Source organism: Erigeron canadensis, chromosome 5, assembly GCF_010389155.1.
Source record: "Erigeron canadensis isolate Cc75 chromosome 5, C_canadensis_v1, whole genome shotgun sequence".
Lineage (NCBI taxonomy): Eukaryota > Viridiplantae > Streptophyta > Magnoliopsida > Asterales > Asteraceae > Erigeron > Erigeron canadensis.
In genome coordinates this window covers 43,159,986-43,176,542 of record NC_057765.1, presented here as the reverse complement: position 1 = coordinate 43,176,542, position 16,557 = coordinate 43,159,986, and the positions used below count along the sequence as shown (strand labels likewise).

At 39.2% G+C, this 16,557-nt stretch overlaps 7 protein-coding genes across 7 annotated transcripts; 5 read left to right on the top strand and 2 right to left on the bottom strand.

Moving 5' to 3' along the window:
* The first annotated feature begins 141 nt into the window (after positions 1-141).
* LOC122602074 (anthocyanidin 3-O-glucosyltransferase 2-like) lies at positions 142-1,960 on the top strand. Its single transcript, XM_043774805.1, has one exon. The coding sequence runs from the start codon at positions 267-269 to the stop codon at positions 1,719-1,721; it is 1,455 nt and encodes a 484-aa protein (XP_043630740.1). The 5' UTR covers positions 142-266; the 3' UTR covers positions 1,722-1,960.
* A 675-nt stretch (positions 1,961-2,635) lies between these two features.
* LOC122602075 (anthocyanidin 3-O-glucosyltransferase 2-like) lies at positions 2,636-4,307 on the top strand. Its single transcript, XM_043774806.1, has one exon. The coding sequence runs from the start codon at positions 2,677-2,679 to the stop codon at positions 4,126-4,128; it is 1,452 nt and encodes a 483-aa protein (XP_043630741.1). The 5' UTR covers positions 2,636-2,676; the 3' UTR covers positions 4,129-4,307.
* A 23-nt stretch (positions 4,308-4,330) lies between these two features.
* Positions 4,331-5,764, top strand: LOC122601872. Its single transcript, XM_043774607.1, has 2 exons — positions 4,331-4,334; positions 5,241-5,764. The coding sequence occupies exons 1-2, from the start codon at positions 4,331-4,333 to the stop codon at positions 5,762-5,764; spliced, it is 528 nt and encodes a 175-aa protein (XP_043630542.1).
* A 990-nt stretch (positions 5,765-6,754) lies between these two features.
* LOC122602072 (anthocyanidin 3-O-glucosyltransferase 2-like) lies at positions 6,755-8,429 on the top strand. Its single transcript, XM_043774803.1, has one exon. The coding sequence runs from the start codon at positions 6,826-6,828 to the stop codon at positions 8,293-8,295; it is 1,470 nt and encodes a 489-aa protein (XP_043630738.1). The 5' UTR covers positions 6,755-6,825; the 3' UTR covers positions 8,296-8,429.
* A 1,110-nt stretch (positions 8,430-9,539) lies between these two features.
* Positions 9,540-11,199, top strand: LOC122600483 (anthocyanidin 3-O-glucosyltransferase 2-like). Its single transcript, XM_043773203.1, has one exon. The coding sequence runs from the start codon at positions 9,636-9,638 to the stop codon at positions 11,088-11,090; it is 1,455 nt and encodes a 484-aa protein (XP_043629138.1). The 5' UTR covers positions 9,540-9,635; the 3' UTR covers positions 11,091-11,199.
* Positions 11,200-11,778: 579 nt separating this feature from the next.
* LOC122599879 (anthocyanidin 3-O-glucosyltransferase 2-like) lies at positions 11,779-13,408 on the bottom strand. The gene has a single exon (XM_043772481.1). The coding sequence runs from the start codon at positions 13,362-13,364 to the stop codon at positions 11,898-11,900; it is 1,467 nt and encodes a 488-aa protein (XP_043628416.1). The 5' UTR covers positions 13,365-13,408; the 3' UTR covers positions 11,779-11,897.
* Positions 13,409-14,209: 801 nt separating this feature from the next.
* LOC122601871 (glutathione S-transferase T2-like) lies at positions 14,210-15,511 on the bottom strand. The gene has a single exon (XM_043774606.1). It carries the CDS (start codon positions 15,509-15,511, stop codon positions 14,210-14,212), a length of 1,302 nt encoding a protein of 433 aa, XP_043630541.1.
* Positions 15,512-16,557: the final 1,046 nt, after the last annotated feature.

Sequence of the window (16,557 nt, the reverse complement as noted above, 5' to 3'; positions counted from 1 at the left end):
CCACCCATTTTCTGGGGGAAAATTGTGATGTGAGATTTAGTCCACAAAAGAAGATGAATAGTTTGAGGTCTCAATCTGTCCTCAAGGATTGGACATCATTGTGTATACAAAATGGTCCCTACAAGATTCAACGTGGTATGTGTTAGTATGCTCACAGTGCCAACAATGAATTGACTTTATCTTAAAAGATAATTGTCTACAAGGAATTGAGTGGCATATACAAATAAGATAAACTACGAACAAACCATTAACGAACCCAAAAACCAATGGCGAATACAGTTGCAGAGCTCATATTCATCCCTGCCCCTGGGGTTGGTCATATCATGTCAACTGTTGAAATCGCAAAAGTACTTGTGAACCGAGATCAACGATTCTCCATTACCGTCCTTATCATTAAGCCTCCTAGTTCAAGTTCTGGCTCCGCTATTGACAACTACATCCAATCTTTAACCAAGAATCCTATGAGTCGCATATCGTATATTGAACTTCCTCAAAACGAAAGCCCACTAGTCACTGATTCGAAAACTAGCTTCAATTTCTTCGGTGAATTCATCAAGAGTCACTGTAAATTTGTAAGAAACGTTATGGCTGACATGATAACTCAACCGGGTTTTGGCCGGCTAGCTGGCTTTGTCGTGGACATGTTTTGCACCAGCATGATAGATGTGGCTAATGAGTTCAATGTTCCAACCTATGTTTTCTTTACTTCTAATGCCGCTTTTCTTGGATTTAAATTTTATATCCAGTTACTCTGCGATGATCAGAACCAGGATGTTGTTGAGCTGAGCAACTCTGATACCGAGGTATCGGTTCCAAGTTTTGCAAAGCCAGTGCCAACAAAAGTTTTTTGGGAACTTGTCCTGACTAGAGAAGGAATGGATTTTGTTCTGTCAACTGTTCGAAATCTAAGAAAGGTCAAGGCAATCATGGTGAATACATTTTTGGAGCTGGAAACACACGCAATGAAGTCCTTGTCTGATGACATCAGTATCCCGCCGGTGTACCCAGTAGGACCTATACTTAACCTAGAAGGTGGTGCTGGAAAACCATTTAAAGATGACATCATAAGGTGGTTGGACAGTCAACCACCTTCCTCGGTGGTATTCTTGTGTTTTGGGAGTATGGGATCTTTTGATGAGGTACAAGTGAAGGAGATAGCGCGTGCTTTAGAACGGAGTGGCTGCCGTTTCTTGTGGTCCCTACGTCGACCTCCGTTGGATGAAGCATCAAAAATCCCTGGTGATTATGAGGACCCAGGCATGGTGTTGCCGGAAGGATTTCTGGAGCGAACAGAGGGAATGGGAAAAGTAATCGGGTGGGCCCCACAGGTTGCGGTGCTGGATCACCATGCGGTAGGAGGGTTTGTGTCCCACTGTGGGTGGAACTCATTGCTGGAGAGTTTGTGGTTCGGTGTACCAGTGGCAACTTTGCCAATGTATGCTGAGCAACAGATGAATGCTTTTGAAATGGTGGTGGAACTAGGATTGTCAGTGAAGATAAAGCTCGATTATAGGAAGGATCTATACAATCCTAAGGCTGTTACAGTCATTGTCACCGCCGATGAGATAGAAAGCGGGATAAGAGAGGTGATGGAGGATAACAAGGTAAGAGCGAAAGTGAAAGAGATAAGTGGGAAGAGTAGAGCAGCAGTGGTGAAGGATGGTTCGTCCTATGCATCAGTTGGTTGTATTATTCAAGAATTTATCAATAACATCTCCTGAATTCGACTTCCTGTTATCTATTTGACGTCTAAAGTTGAAATCTTGTTTAAGTGTTTCCATAGAAGTGGATAGACCAAACCCGTAGTCTAACTTGACGACTCGCGCATGTGCCATCCGACATCAAAGCAACCAAGCATGTTAGATTGCGTCTTCTACCATTTAAAAAGTAGCGTCATTATTGTAGAGGGGTTTGATATACATCTCAATCTTTTATTAATCAACTGATTCATGTTATTAGATGTCGAGCCTAATTTAGTAGGTTGCATACCCAAACTACTCTCTATGATACTAATAAGTAGTAATAAGTCTATAATGGAATATGGATACAGTTAACTTGTTGAATCACATGAACACTGTATATGGTTATTGATTCAAATCCAAATTCCGCTCTCTTATATAACATTTTAGGACATCTTCAACATCAAGTCTTATTATTCTCAGAGCAGCCGACACCGGGTGATCATCGAGATCATTGACCGGGGCCTAGGGTTACCGAGCACACACTAACACCGGGCTACAACCGTACTTCCTATACCACTTGTCGAAAACTTTCTTAAGAAAATAAAGGTCTCATTGAAAGCAAAATTTGATGTAGTAGATAAAGGTCTCATTTGGGAAATTGTTGTGGCCTTGTTTCTAAGGATGGAAATGGAAATACTTAATAGATCGAGTTTAATATCAACAACTAACCATATTACTAAATTAAAATAAATCAACTTCAAGAACAGATTTTAATACTAACAAGAAAAGTTTTGGCACAAGTTTCCATTTCGTATGCTCCAAATCTTGAATTCGATTGTACTAAAATCCAACGTGCACATGTTGCAACTGCCAGCATTACAATGACATCATCTAATTAATTAACATAATATTTACCTGTACATATATATATATATATATATAAACACTATACTAGAGTACACAAACTCACCATTAATTAGAAAGGAAGTTAGAAATGGAGAATACATTTGCAAAGCTCATATTCATCCCAACCCCTGGCCATGGTCATATCATGTCAACAGTCCAGATCGCGAAACTACTTGTAAACCGAGATCAACGCCTCTCCATAACCGTCCTTGTCATCAAACCTCTTAGCTTCGGTTCTCACACGGCTACCAACACCTACATCGAATCATTAGCCAAGTATACCACAAGTCGCATATCGTTTATTGAACTCCCTCAAGACATACCCCCACCATTTGGTGACTCGAAACCAAGCTTTAGTTTCTTTAATGATTTCATTGAAAGTCACTGTAAATATGTGAGAAACATTGTGGCTGACATTGTAACTCAACCGGGTTCTGATCGCCTAGCTGGTTTCGTCATTGACATGTTTTGCACCTGCATGATAGAGATAGCTAATGAGTTTAATGTTCCTAGCTATGTTTTTTATACTTCTAATGCTTCTTTGCTTGGATTTAAATTCTATATACAGTTACTTGATCAGAGTCAGGATGTTGTTAAGTTGAGTAAATCGGATACTGAGGTATCTGTTCCAAGTTATGCGAAGCCGGTGCCCACGAGAGTCTTTTGGGATATTGTCCAAACTAGAGCAGGAATGGACTATATTCTGACTATTATTCGGAAAATTAGAGAGGTCAAAGGAATCATGGTTAATACATTCTCGGACCTGGAGGCACATGCAATCATGTCATTGTCTGATGACATCAGCATCCCACCGGTGTATCCGGTGGGACCTATCCTCAATCTAGAAAGCGTTGCTGGACAACAGTCTGATGATGTCGACATCATCAGATGGTTGGACAGTCAACCGCCGTCTTCGGTTGTGTTTCTGTGTTTTGGAAGCATGGGAAGTTTTGATGAGATTCAAGTGAAGGAGATAGCGCGTGCTTTAGAGCAGAGTGGCCACCGTTTTTTATGGTCCCTACGTCAATCTCCTTTAGACCAAATACCAAGAATCCCGAGTGATTATGAGGATTTTGGAGCAGTATTGCCCGAAGGGTTTCTAGATCGAACACACGGAATAGGGAAAGTGATAGGGTGGGCCCCACAAGTGGCGGTGTTGGCTCACGATGCAGTTGGAGGTTTTGTGTCTCACTGTGGATGGAACTCATTGTTGGAGAGTTTGTGGTTCGGCGTACCAACAGCAGCATGGCCTATGTACGCCGAACAACAAATGAATGCGTTTAAAATGGTGGTGGAGATGGGACTGGCAGTGGAGATCAAGTTGGATTATAGAAAGGATATGTTTAATGTGAATGCTAATATAGTAACTGTCACCGCAGAGGAGATAGAAAGCGGTATGAGACGCGTGATGGAGGACAACGAGGTTAGAACAAAAGTGAAAGAGATGAGCGACAAGTGTAAGGGGGCAATGGCGGAGGGCGGTTCGTCTTATGCATCTGTCGGCTGTTTCATTCAAGATGTGATACAAAACATCTCCTGATTTTTAACTCTTGTTTAATCGGGACTAATTGGCCGTCTAGCTACGTGTGACATTCAATATTTGTATGATTTTGTCTCTACATGCTTGTTTTCAAAGTATTCTCATTATCGTACCGGAGGTGGATGTAATTCGATTGTACCGTCTAAAATTAGACATAATTTTTGGACTATAATTTATTAGCTCCATGCCTCCAACAAGTCAAATGGGTAAAGTTTAAAAGTAAAGGTTATAGTGACATGTCTCTGAATATTTATTAAAAAAAGAGAGGTGTAAATCAAAACCAATACATCCACCTTCAAAGAAAGAAGAGAACACCAACTAAATCAAATATATATTAATAAAACTAGTGTTATACCCGGCCGTTAGCCGGGGATAATTGAACATAAACTTGGATGCGGGTAATTAATTCTAACATGTCAACCGTTACCATTAGGTAAAAAAAAACACACCGTTAAACAATACACCGTTAATCTAAAAATATTAAACTTTGATGGCAAAATATAAACTTGCAATGTTCTTGGAAGATAAAAATAAAAAGCTAAAACTTTGATTGTGAAAATTAAAATAAAAAAAAAAGTTGTATCACATGAATCGTTAAACATAAAACTTTAATGGTAAAATAAGAAGTCTTAAAAAGATTTAGTGCTTAAAGTGTGAAAGACTAAAATATTAACACCCTAAATAAAATGAAATATAAAAAATCCAAGAAGTTAAGACTAAGCGGAGTGGGTGCAACTCCCCCCGACTCTCGCCCCAAATCAGGCTTAGTCGCCCCCCACACCACCCCTGGAGCCCGACTTTCCTTTTGCCCGACGCACACAGCTCGCCCTTGGTACATTTGACTATTCCAAAAATCAATGATTCTTCCATTTTCCCACACCATTTAAAACGGTTCTTTTCCTTTTTTTCCCCCTTCCTATATATAATTCCATCTTCTACACATTTATAAATATACATATATACAAACATAAAACACCATCACACACACATAAATCTTCTTCCATTTTTACATAAATATATACATATATTACGGATATGGATCCTCCATCACCCTCTTCATCCGATGATTCAATCGATCTCGACGACGCTATTAGCTTTTGTTTAATTTACAGAGGGTTTTTATGCAAACAATAACTACTACAAAGACGGATACTACTTGACAGATGGCATCTACCCTGAGTATTCCACTTTTGTGAAGACTTTTACTGACCTGATTGATGAAAAGAGAAAATACTTTAAGAAAAAACAAGAATCGGCGCGAAAGGATATCGAGAGAGCATTCGGGGTTCTTAAAAAGTGTTGGAAAGTTGGTAGTTTTCCCTCACGGTTTTGGGACAAGGAGAGGATGCATGACGTGATATACGCGTGTATCACTCTACACAACATGATATTGGAGGATGAAGATAAAGCTTTTTGTCAAGACTTCAACGATGAAGACCTGACACTAGACCCGGCGTATTGGGAACAACAAACTTCAATGGATCAACGGATCACGAATTCACAAGCCGTACGAAATAGCCAAACCCACAACATGCTCTTAGCGGATTTGGTAGATCATCTTTGGGAAAACAAGAGGGGAAATCATCCACCATACGTGCCACTGGAAGTCGATGACTACATTAGCGATGATGATTAGTTATTAGTTATTTATTTGTGTTTGTGTATCGTTTTTTTATGTGTTTGATGTGTGTTTTTTATGTTTTAATTTGTATGTGTTGGATTTTAATTTTAATGGTTAGCATTTTAGTTTACTATTTATAGAAATTTTTTTATTTTTAAAATAATATGAAAATAATAAAAAATTAAAACAAAAATAAAATCAATCATTAAAACCAATCATTGAAAGTGTCACATGACACAAGTCGCCCCCTACTTAAAAACCCACTCATTTTCACCTTTTTTGAGGGGCAACTCTTTTTACCCTCCATGCCACATGGCACAAGTCGCCCCCTCCTACCCTTCTTCCCACTCCTCTTAGTCTAAGTTAACATGTACACAACATGCTAACTTAAACACTAAAATTAAATAAATAAATAAATAAAAACTAAACAGGCAGGCAGACAGCTGATTCAGCTGTCAACCAACCTGCTTCACTATTCACACGAATGTAGTTTATATAGGTTATAATATGTGATCGACATCAAGACGAGTCAACAAAAACATTTTGACTAAATTGGACAATTTTTGATTTTTTCCAAGAAAAAAACGGATAAATGGCTAACATTCTCAAAACAGGTACGTCTACGTCGTTTCGACCTCTGATAACGCCATAAAGAGTTTGTTATTCATCTGTTAGATGAGAATAGTGTTGTTCCCTAAAGGGTTTGTTAATCATGTATTAGATGAGAATAGTGTTGTTAAGGTGTCCTCGTCAAGTTTGCAATAACAGAATTTGAAGTTTTAAAAGAAGAAATCATATTTGAATTGTGAAATACGTTCTAACCACTGGGCTACCCCAATCGCCAATTATTGAATGATTGCAGCCTGTATGTGATATAATTTGAAGATCCCAGTCCGTCACAAAATGGCCCAATTTAAGATTCACGTGGTACATGTTCCTCCAGCAATGCAATGACATCACCTCAAATAAGATACGAGTATATTTTATCTAGGAGTTCAGAAATGAGTGGTACATAATAAACATAGCATAAACTTTAAACAAAAGCATTCACGACTGATCATTCAAGAAACAAAAAAATGGCAAATACAGTAGCGCAACTGGTATTCATCCCCACCCCTGGCGTTGGGCATATGATGTCAGCGATCGAAATCGCAAAATTACTCGTGAACCGAGATCAACGTCTCTCGATAACCGTCCTTATTATCAAGCCTCCTAGCTCGAGTTCAGGCTCACCTATCACAACCTACATCAACTCGTTAGCTAAAAATACGTCGAGTCGTATATCCTTTATTGAACTCCCTCAAGACGAAACCCCGCCAACAAACGACTCGAAAAATCCCCTGACCTTCTACAATGAATTCATCAGGAGTCATTGCAAGTATGTTAAAAATGTTGTGACTGACTTGATAAACCAACCGGGTTGCGGTAAGATCGCTGGGTTTGTTGTAGACATGTTTTGCACGTGCATGATGGATGTAGCTAATGAGTTTCACGTGCCAACATATGTTTTTTTTACTTCTAATGCTGCTTTTCTTGGATTTAAATTATATACACAAACTTTATGTGATGAACAGAACCAAGACATTATCGAGCTAGCCCATTCGGATACCACAATCTCGGTTCCATGTTTTATCAAACCGGTCCCGACCAAGGTCTTTCCTGTCGTGATGAGGTCAACAGAGTTGTTGGACTTTGTTATGAGGTCAGCTCGAGAGCTAAGAAAGGTAAAAGCCTTTATGGTTAATACGTTTTTGGAAATAGAGACACACGCGATTAAGTCCTTGTCTGATGGCGTCAGCATTCCACCGGTGTATCCGGTAGGACCTATATTAAACTTGAAAGGTGCTTCGGGTGATGATAAACCTTTTGAAAATGATGATGTCATCCGTTGGTTGGATAACCAACCGAATTCTTCGGTGGTGTTTCTGTGTTTTGGAAGCATGGGAAGTTTTGATGAGATTCAAGTGAAGGAGATAGCGCGTGCTTTAGAGCAGAGTGGGCACCGTTTCTTGTGGTCCCTACGTCGACCTCCTTCGGATCAAAAATCAAGAGTTCCGGGTGATTATGAGGATCCTGGAGTGGTATTGCCAGAGGGATTTCTAGACCGGACAAGTGGAATCGGGAAAATAATCGGGTGGGCCCCCCAAGTAACGATACTAGCTCATCGTGCGGTGGGAGGGTTTGTGACCCATTGTGGATGGAACTCGTTGTTGGAGAGTTTGTGGTTTGGTGTACCCACCGCAGCTTGGCCTTTATACGCCGAGCAGCAAATTAATGCGTTTGAAATGGTGGAGGAGCTAGGATTGGCGGTGGAGATCAAATTGGATTATAGAAAGGATACGTTTAATCCTAAAGGCGATTCAAATACAGTCATTGTCACAGCAAAGGAAATAGAGGGCGGAATAAGACAGCTGATGGAGGACGACAAGGTGAGAGCAAACGTGAAAGAGATGAGCTACAAGAGCCGGGCAGCAGTGTTGGAGGGCGGTTCGTCATATGAATCTATTGGTTGTCTTATTCAAGACTTTGTAAGAAACATATCCTAATTTTATTCTTGTTATGTAGGTTTATGCTTGTAACATCATATAACGAAAGCAATATCAATATGTCTTATCAGATTTAGGAATCATGAGGACGTTCTTGTACTATCTATCTACAGTATATGTTTTTGATTTTGAAATCACTTCTTAGTTACTTGTATAATTTGAAGTGTAAGACTTTAACCTTTATGCATATCACTAGAGTTTTGCCTCTGCCAACTAAAAACCTTTATGCATATCACTAGAGTTTTGCCTCTGCCAACTAAAAAGACAGACTGGGGATATATTAGGTAAATTTGCATTTTTCATTTTCTTCGTGTTTATGTTCTTTTTGGAAACTTGAATACACCCGACTATGATGTGTTGGAGTGTGATCATGTTAAGTATAAATGTATGTACGAAAATAATTTAAGCCTACAGGGTCACACGAAATGACACGGTAACTCTATATTATTAATTAGTATATTAAAGTAATATATTAATTAATTAGATCATGAAATGATTAATTTAAATATATTAAGAGGTTAATTATATTTAATTAATTAAATGGAGGATTAAAATGTGAAATATGAAAATTAGAGTTGGGCTCTAAAATCCATATGGGGGGCCGGTTGGATTAAGGCTTGGAAAGCCTTAATTTTAAGTTGTTTTCCAAGATTATTTTAACCTAATTATCCCTTATATATAGAGGGTTTAATTCAAGGGTTTAAGCATTCATTCACGTAAGATAAAACCTTCCTCTTTTCTCCTCTCATTTATTCGACCGAATCCCTCTAAGGGATTTTCGGTTTTGTGCCTATCAAATAACCACATGGTACTCTCATATAATTAATGCATGTATAGAATTAATTGTGGTTGAATTTGTTTCATGGAACAAATGGTGATCGGTTCAAAGGGTTTCGAATTAACGGGATATTTTTGGTTCGTGATCGGAGTACTAGCATACGGTATAAGGGGTGTCTAGTGTGTGATCGTAGAGGGGTTTTGCTTTAAACCCTAACTAATAATAATTATATTATTAATAATTTTATTGGAAGCTTTGCGCAAAGTTACACGTTTCGATTCCCTCTTTGTTAATTAATAGTATTGCATATACGTTTCTTTTCCCCTTCGTACTCGTGAATTGTTATATGTTTATGTGCTCATATTCTAACATGGTGTATACAGTTTGATTAGCAAAGCTACAAAATCTACTCATTTACTTCCTGCACTTGTAGATAGACACATTTGTGGTTTTAATCGGTCGATGTTATCGATAAGTATAAAAATGATCGGAAGACATACAAAATAAATCAAAAATTATACAAAGATAAACTTCAAACAAAAAATTCATCAACTCAGAAGAAATGGCAAAAACAGTTGCAAAGCTCATATTTATCCCTTCACCTGGAATTGGTCATATCAATTCCACAATTCAGATCGCCAAACTGCTTCTGAAGCGTGATCAACGTCTTTCAATAACCGTTTTTGTTATCAAACCGCCTCCTGGATCGGCTATCACCAATCACACGAAATCGTTAACTAACAAAGCTTTGGGCCGCATACACTTTGTTGAACTCCCTCAAGATGAAGTTCTACCAAAACCTGACCCTGAAGCTCCCATGACTTTCATCAACCAATTCATCAAATACCATTGCAAGTATGTTAGAAACTTTGTGAAAGACATGATGAATCAATCAAGTAATTGTCAAGTCGTTGGGTTTGTTATCGATATGTTCTGTGTCAGCATGATGGATGTGGCTAATGAGTTTAATGTTCCAACCTATGTATATTTTACTTCTAATGCTGCTTTTCTTGGATACAAATTGCATCTCCAAAGTCTTTTTGATACCAAAAACCTGGACATTTTCGAGCTGAGCAACTCAGACAGCCAGATACGTGTTCCGAGCTTTGTCAAGTTGGTTCCCACAAAGGTCTTTCCTGCTGTGTACCAAACACAAGAAGGGTTGGACTTTCTTGTATATTGTATTCGGAAATTTAGAGAGACGAAAGCAATCATTGTTAATACTTTCTTGGAGTTGGAGACACATGCGATTGAGTCGTTGTCTTCTGACATTAGCTTCCCTCCGGTGTACGCGGTGGGACCTGTACTCAACCTAGATGGTATTTCTGGGGAAGTTCAAGACGAAGATGTTATGAATTGGCTAGATAGTCAGCCACCTTCTTCGGTAGTGTTCTTGTGTTTTGGAAGCATTGGAAGTTTTGATGAGATTCAAGTGAAGGAGATAGCGCGGGCTTTAGAGCAGAGTGGTCAACGTTTCGTGTGGTCCCTTCGTCGACCTTCTCAACCAGGGAATGCATTGGAAGCCACCAACGATTATGAAAATCCACGAGTAGTATTGCCAGAAGGATTCCTAGATCGCATTGCTGGAGTAGGAAAGGTGATTGGGTGGGCTCCACAGGTGGCGATATTAGCTCATCCGGCAGTAGGAGGATTTGTGTCCCATTGTGGGTGGAACTCGATGTTGGAAAGTATATGGTTTGGTGTACCAACAGCAACATGGCCAATGTACGCCGAGCAACAGATGAATGCATTTGAAATGGTGGTGGAGTTGGGATTAGCCGTGGAGATTAAACTGGATTACAAGAAAGATGTATTTAATCCGAATCGTGAAGTGACCATTGTCACAGCAGAGGAGATACAGAACGGGATACAACGACTAATGGAGGACAGCAAGATCAGAGCAAATGTGAAAGAGATAAGCAAAATGAGTAGGGAGACGGTGACTCAGGGTGGTTCGTCTTATGCTTCCATTGGCTGCCTCATTCAGGATTTCATGAGCAACCAAAATGCTTTATGAAGGTTTCTGAATTTTAACATCAAAGCAAGCTTTGATAGCACTATGTACTCTATAACTTTGCCTAGTACACAGTTCTTATATATGGAGTATTTGATAACTCATTTTACTATCTTGAATTTGTGAAGTGTTTGCAAGATCATCAGAATAAAGGAGTTCTATTAATGGACAATTATTGCATATACTTATACAACAATGTGACGCAGCGAGAAAAAAAGATAAACAATTGATTCTGTTGATTCTAAGAATACCCAGAAACAATCCTTCTAAAATTCGTTCATTCAAACAGAATACTGAAAATTAGAAAATTTCACACTAGACACACGCATGTGTATAGGGAAGAAAGAAAAAACTTTTCATTTCATTATCAAAAACTTCATACAAAAACATTGTCACCCATATATATATAGCCATACTAGTATTTAATATTATCAACATTTCACCTCCCTAATTATTTAAAACCCCCAAAATTATTTATGAGTAAAAACCCATCAGGTGGAGCCAAAAAAAATCAGTTTGTGACCATATATCTTTCAACCCCAACTTCATTAATAGCACACGTATGTAGATAATTTTGTCATGGTTTTAGGATGTCCAATATCACCTAGAATTTGACCCGCATCACAATGTCTACGAGACTATGACATTTTTGAAACAAAAGATGAATACTAAATATAAACAAGCTGTACTATTGTAGTAAAACTAGTATTATAATTCAGATAAAAGGTAAAAACAGAACATGATAACTTTTTTCTTGGTTGGGCTTCATAAACAAAAGAAGTTGAGATCTTAGTAATACAAATTCTGAACTCATGTGAATTTACTAATGAAATCCTGAATAAGGCAGCCAACTGACGCATACGATGAACCACCTTTGGTCACTGTTGCTCTGCTCATTTTGCTCATTTCTTTCACCTTTTCTCTGATCTCTTTATTCTCCATCAGCCGTGTTACCCCCCTCTCTATCTCCTTTGCCGTGAGAATATCCATTTCACCCTCCGGATTAAACACGTTAATCTTATAGTCCAATCTAATCTCTGCCGCTAATCCTAGCTCCACCACCATTTCAAATGCATTCATTTGTTGCTCTGTATACATTGGCCATGTTGCCACTGGTACACCGAACCATACACTCTCTAACATTGAGTTCCAACCACAATGGGACACGAACCCTCCCACTGCTGGATGAGCTAGTATCAACACTTGTGGGGCCCATCCAATCACTTTCCCTGTTCCTATGGTCCGCTCTAGGAAGCCATCAGGCAATACCATTCTTGGATCATCAAAATCGTCCGGAAGGACTTGAAATGACTGCTCAAGTGAAGGAGGCCGACGAAGGGACCACACGAAACGATAGCCACTTTGCTCTAGAGCAAATGCTATCTCCTTCACTTGGGCCTCCTCAAAACTTCCCATGCTCCCAAAACACAAGAACACAACCGAGGAAGGCGGTTGATCGTCCAACCACTTAATGACATCCATGTTTTCGTTTTTTCCGGCAACGACGCCATCTAGATTGAGTATGGGTCCAACTGGATACACCGGAGGGAAGTTAGCGTCCGAAAAGGACTTGATTGCATGTGTTTCCAACTCCAAAAATGTATTAACCATGACCCCTTTAGCCTCTCTCATTTTTCGAACAGAGTACTTCAAAAAATCCAGCCCTTCTAGAGTCTGATACACTGCAGGAAAAACCTTTGTTGGCACCGGCTTAACGAAACTTGGAATCATCATCTCGCCATCCGAGTTACTTAACTCAATAACATATTGGTCCTGATTCACACATAGAATATTCTCCACATACAACTTAAACCCAAGAAAAGCGGCATTAGAAGTGAAAAACACGTATGTTGGCACATGAAACTCATTAGCCACATCTATCATGCCGGTACATAATATATCAACCACAAACCCGACAACTGGACCAAAACATGGTCTGCTGTTTATCATCATATCAGTCACAACATTTTTAACATATTTGCAATGACTATTAATGTACTCTAAGAATGAAGTCATGGGGGCTTTTGGGTCAAGCTTTGGTGGGGTTTCGTCTTGAGCGAGTTGAATAAAACGTATACGTTCGATAGGCTTTTTACTGATCAACGATTCGATGTACGAGGCTAAAGCGAACGAAGAGTAAGGAGGTTTTATGAGAAGAACGGTTATGGAGAGACGTTGATCGCGATTTACGAGTACTTTTGCCATCTCGATGGTTGACATTATATGACCAACCCCTGGAACTGGGATGAACACAAGCTCTGCACTTGTGTGCGCCATTGTTTCTTTTTTGCTTTAATTTCAGTCGCTAGTTATATATTGCCTGTAATATATATATATATACACGGTATATATATATTACACGAGTATAAGTAAGATCATGAAATGAGTTGAGGTCATTGCGCTGCTGGAATTACTTGGACTCTTGTGAGACTACTGGGACCATTATATATACGTGCAACATAATATATTGAGTAATTTCCTAATTATTTTTACGTGCACAACACATTGACTTTCTCACCAAGCAAATTAAGGACCACGTGAATATTATTATGTTATTTCCAATACTTAGATTTAAAAAAATTATCTTATAAAATAATGATCATGATCATATGCCAACGACGACCTTCTTCCCACGCACATAATAAAATGGAAACAATTACGAGTCATGAATTCTAAATTAACCCGAATTGAAATATTATACTACTGTAATAATAATAATAATTGTATAAAACAACAATACGTTTCGAATATTAATTAGTCGATAATAGTAAATGATGTACAAAATCTACTTGCATAAAGCCTTAAAGTGATGTGTTAGTATCATCCCTTTTGGGAACATCGAAAGCTTCTCATATTCGACATGCACAGTATTAATTCGGATTACTAGATTTCTATAAGGGTGGGGGGAGTGCTTGCCCACTCCTCCCCTCCCCTCCCTGATTTTTTCTTCTCCTCCCCGATTGCTAGGAGCACCTCGCCACCCCTCCCCTCCCCACCCTTTTCTATTTAATTTAATTTCTATTTATTTTTAAAACTAAAACATTTTATTTAATAAATTAAAACTAATACAACTTAAAACACATAATTTTATTCTAACACACAGAAACAAGTAAAACATACAACTAAGGCGTCGGCCATCCGTACTGCTCACAAAGGGCACGTTTCTGCGCCAAAACCATCTCCAACATCGGCCCACTGAGGTGATCGTGTGGCCTGATCACGAAGTCCATATTATTCTGTCGCTGCTGACTCTGGACCATCCGTGTCGTCTCCTCCTCCCGTTTCTTCCTAGCCTCCGCCGCCGCCATATAACTATCCATCATCGCCTTCTGCATATGCATCTTCTCCTCCCGAGCTCGTTTTTTATCCTCATTGTCGCATTTCAACTCCGCGACCATCTTCAAGAACTCCTCAGATGTAGTAGAGGCGGAAGGAGCAGCCTGCTTACCCTTAGCTTTACGGCGGGGTGGCACGGGTCTAGCATGATGTACTGGTGCATCATCCATGTCGTTCCCTCCCTCCTCTTCTTGCTCCAAGTGGTCCTCATTCAAGTCAATATGGACCGACGCCTCCCCTGATGAACGTACATGGACAGACCCTTCCGTTCTTGCCCTTTTGCTACCCGACTCCTCACAAATCCCCTCCAAAGTAAGAACCTCCGACCATTTCGGCCCTTTCCTCAAAACTTGACACGCCTCTACATGTGGAAACCCGGACTTGTTATTGTATTTCCGCATATACAATGCCACGACCGACTTAAACACATCCTCGTCACTTTGGCCACTCAACATATTACTTTTCTTCACATTGTAGATACCACAAAAACCCGACACCTTATGCTTCAAATCCTTCCATTTCGACCGACACATTTCTGGGGTACCTCCCGACTCACGGTTCAAGTGTGAGTCCAACTGAAACTTCACCTTCTTCCAAAACGAACCCGCCGTTTGGGCGTTTCTGACGTATGGATCCTCGGAAACGTTTAACCAAGCTTTTGCCAAACACGCCTCTTCATCCTTCCCCCAATTTTGACACTCTCTTTTACCTTTAACCCAGACTTGGGTCTCGGGTATTGCTTCCACCTCTTCCTCCTCGACCTCTTCTTCTTCTTCTTCTTGAACCTGTTGACTCGCGAAGTGTGATGATGAACCACCCGCGAAACCCAAAAACCCGGGTTGAGTTTCATTCACAAAACCCGAAAACCCGGTATTCGGTTGGACACTTGACGGGACAGATTCGAAAAACAATGGATCCATACTATTCAAGAAATCTTCAATACGTTGTGGCCTATACACATCTTCGGCCGTATTTTTTTGCGAAGGAGGAGGTGGCATAATATCGCGATTGTTTGGCGGTGTTGGGTTTCTGCGTTTTTTGGGTAGATTTGAGTAACTGGGTTCTTTTGGTTTCTTCCCCCTATTCATTTTTGTGGGTTTAGATGGATGATTTGATTGAAAAAAATAATAATAAAGGAAGAAAGAAAGGAGCAGCGTGCGTCGGCCAAAAAAAAAAAGGAAAAGTGAAGAAGAAAAGAGAAAGAGAAAAAAAAGTGAAATTTTTTTTTTTTGTTTTCAACCGTTGCATGTGGGCCCCAAGTTTTTTTTTTTTGTAACGTTCAAAAAAATGGGCATCCAAACCGGCACCACTGTACCCAGACTCCTTCCCACCGGTACCGGAGGTCGACGCGGTGTGCCATCCGGTACCGGTCCGGTGCCTACTCCACTCCGTCCACCCTAAGGGTATAACAAATTTTACGGAGTATCCGACTGTCCGTTAATAAAAATAAATAAATAAAAGTTCTAGTTTTATTTAATTGTATCTTATTTACCAACGTTTCTAGTTCCAGGTTTATTTCTACTCGAAACATATTTTCACCCGCCCTTTTATGCAAGGATCCAATGAAAGGTCTAGTCTACATAGCAACTCAACCCAATTGATCATCTTGGGCTTTTCAGAAAGACTAATAGTCCAAACTAACGAATTGTCATAGTTTTATAAGGTTAAAAATGGGGGTTACCTGGGCCGGATCGAATTGAATAGTGAATGCACATGGGTGTTGATTATAACTGTGTTTAAATTTTTTTTTTCATAAGATTAAAATTTAAGTCATGCGTTTTTAATATGAAAGATATAAATTATTTTAGAAAAATGCTAAATGCAGTCCGTATTTAACGTGCATAAAAAAACTTGCACATTCCATATTAAAAGCTCACTCCTGAATTTTACAGTAAATGTACAAATAATTTATGCACCTTTTAGCAAACCTTTTTTTTTTAAAGTATGTTAACGATACTTAAGGTTATAATTATTTTAAAGTATTTTAAACTGCATTAAATGCACAACTAAAGTGTATTAAAAAATTAAGTGGAAAATTTGAGTGTGTTTAATGTATATGACTATATGAGTCTTTTTATCGGTGGTCTTTATGATTATCATTAACAAAACTCATAACTTTTTTAAACTCGTTTCT